This window comes from Amphimedon queenslandica, unplaced genomic scaffold (genome assembly GCF_000090795.2).
Source record: "Amphimedon queenslandica unplaced genomic scaffold, v1.1 AMPQUscaffold_6912_Cont21133, whole genome shotgun sequence".
NCBI lineage: Eukaryota > Metazoa > Porifera > Demospongiae > Haplosclerida > Niphatidae > Amphimedon > Amphimedon queenslandica.
In genome coordinates, this window is record NW_003552800.1 from 1 (window position 1) to 1,968 (window position 1,968).

At 33.6% G+C, this 1,968-nt stretch overlaps 1 protein-coding gene across 1 annotated transcript; it reads right to left on the reverse strand.

Moving 5' to 3' along the window:
* Positions 1 to 381: 381 nt before the first annotated feature.
* LOC109591901 (protein NLRC3-like) lies at positions 382 to 1,367 on the reverse strand. Its single transcript, XM_020007501.1, has 2 exons — positions 1,332 to 1,367; positions 382 to 1,106 (listed from the first exon to the last, which is right to left on the reverse strand). Exons 1-2 carry the CDS (start codon positions 1,363 to 1,365, stop codon positions 496 to 498), a joined length of 645 nt encoding a protein of 214 aa, XP_019863060.1. The 5' UTR covers positions 1,366 to 1,367; the 3' UTR covers positions 382 to 495.
* Between the last annotated feature and the right edge of the window lie 601 nt (positions 1,368 to 1,968).

A 1,968-nucleotide genomic window follows, 5' to 3' on the forward strand; every position in this document is an offset into this window, starting at 1 on the left:
TCACCATAATCTTTGTGTATAGCTTCTCCTAGTTTAACATTAGCAGTGAACTTGCACAATACACTAGCAAATGTTTGTAGGTTGTTGTCATTACCAACAAGGACCTCTCTCAGTCCCTTTAGCAGTTCAGAGTCCTTCCGTTGTTTCAGTAGTGATGGAGGGACTAGCTGATTCAACATTGCTTAGTATCTGTCCTTTTATTACTAGTTCTCCATACAATAGTCTGGTTACACTGACAGGATCACAGAGAGAGTCAGAGAGGACTTGGTAATGTTTGTTAAATACATGATATCTTCAGATGATAGGGGAGAAAAAGAGGAAGTTGCCATTAGAAAAACAGGGCGTGGCCAGCCTCCAAATAAAGGGCGTGGCTCAATAATATTAATACATGAAACATGAAAATGGTAAAAATAAAACTCAAAGAAACTACAGCAGCATAAATATTATACAGTATGACAAGGTTAGGGTCTGATTTTATAATATATTTTCTTATCTTTACACAAAATGTAATCTGTCTCTAATATGCTCATAATAAGGTAAAGTAGAACAAGGTTCTTCATGTTGTTTGTCTAGCCAGAGTTTCCATAGTGTATTATTGGTCTTGAGTGATTCCATTAGTATCATTACTCCATCAGTATCAATGTTAGTATGGTGGAGATTAAGTTCATAAAGTGTGTTGTTAGTGAGTAAAAGTTCGGCCAGTGACTGAGCACAAGCTGAAGTGATGCCAGGATTGAATTCAAGATATAAGAATTGAAGTGTTTTATTATATTGTAGTGATTGTGCTAGTGCAATGACTCCATCATCACTCATTGAACCAGTAGTTAGGGTTAGAGTTGTTAATGATTTGTTGGTTGATAGTTGAGAAGAGAATGAGAGGACATCATCACGTGATAATAATGAGTAGTATATATTAAGGTCATTTATTGTTCCTCTCTCCAATACAGTTGGTATTAGGACCTGTATACTGTCAGATGATGGGTAGTTGAGTAAAATGCACCTATGTTTCTCCTTCAGTTTACTGATTACCTCCTTACATAGATCTACTGATGGTCTACTGAGACATACATGATACTGACTCCATGTCATCACTCCATCCTCTTGTACTAATAATAAACACACAACTAGTCAATTAATGCAAGTATTGATTGAAATTAATATTTATTATTAAAATAATAAACTATTGGTGACATACATACATACACACGAAGGGTGTGGTCTGGCTATGGGAGACTAACACACACCCACACACACTGACAATGCAGTGGGTTATGTTGTATCATTACAATTACAATGCATATACAACAGCAAATTTGTATAGTGCAACTCACAATTTACTGTTAGTGATTTATCATCAGGTTTCATTACACCTGTATGATTATTAATATAATAAATATTCATTTATTCGTTCATGTACTTGATGTGTCATCATCAGATGATTCATCTTTAATTGTCTCTAATGTCTCTTCAACAAGTACTTGTAATCCTTATAATATAATAAATATTAAATTAATGTTGTATTTAATGTATTATACATACTCTTGCTGTTATTGTCTTTAAGTTTCAGTTTCAGTTGTTCTATTTCTTGTAGTCTAGTCTCTGAAAGTTCCTTCAATGATGTTAGCTCCTTCTCAGTATCTATAGAAATTAAATCAAGAATTTCATAACTTAAGAAAAATTGACACACACATGATGATTATCCTCCTAATAATAATAATCATTGATACACAAATAAAGCCTCCCCACTGATTACCAGTTAGTTTCTTACCAATCATCTTTTCATCTTTTTGTCTCATGGTAGCCTTTAAGTCCTCAATCTCCATTGTCTTTCTTCTACTAATTGCATATTGTGTCTCTAACTTCTTATTCAATTCATCAACAGACTCTATATAGTGTACATCATTAGATCAATACTCACTCTCATTAGTTGACCTATACCTGTTGGTAATATATGTATATCTTCTTCTC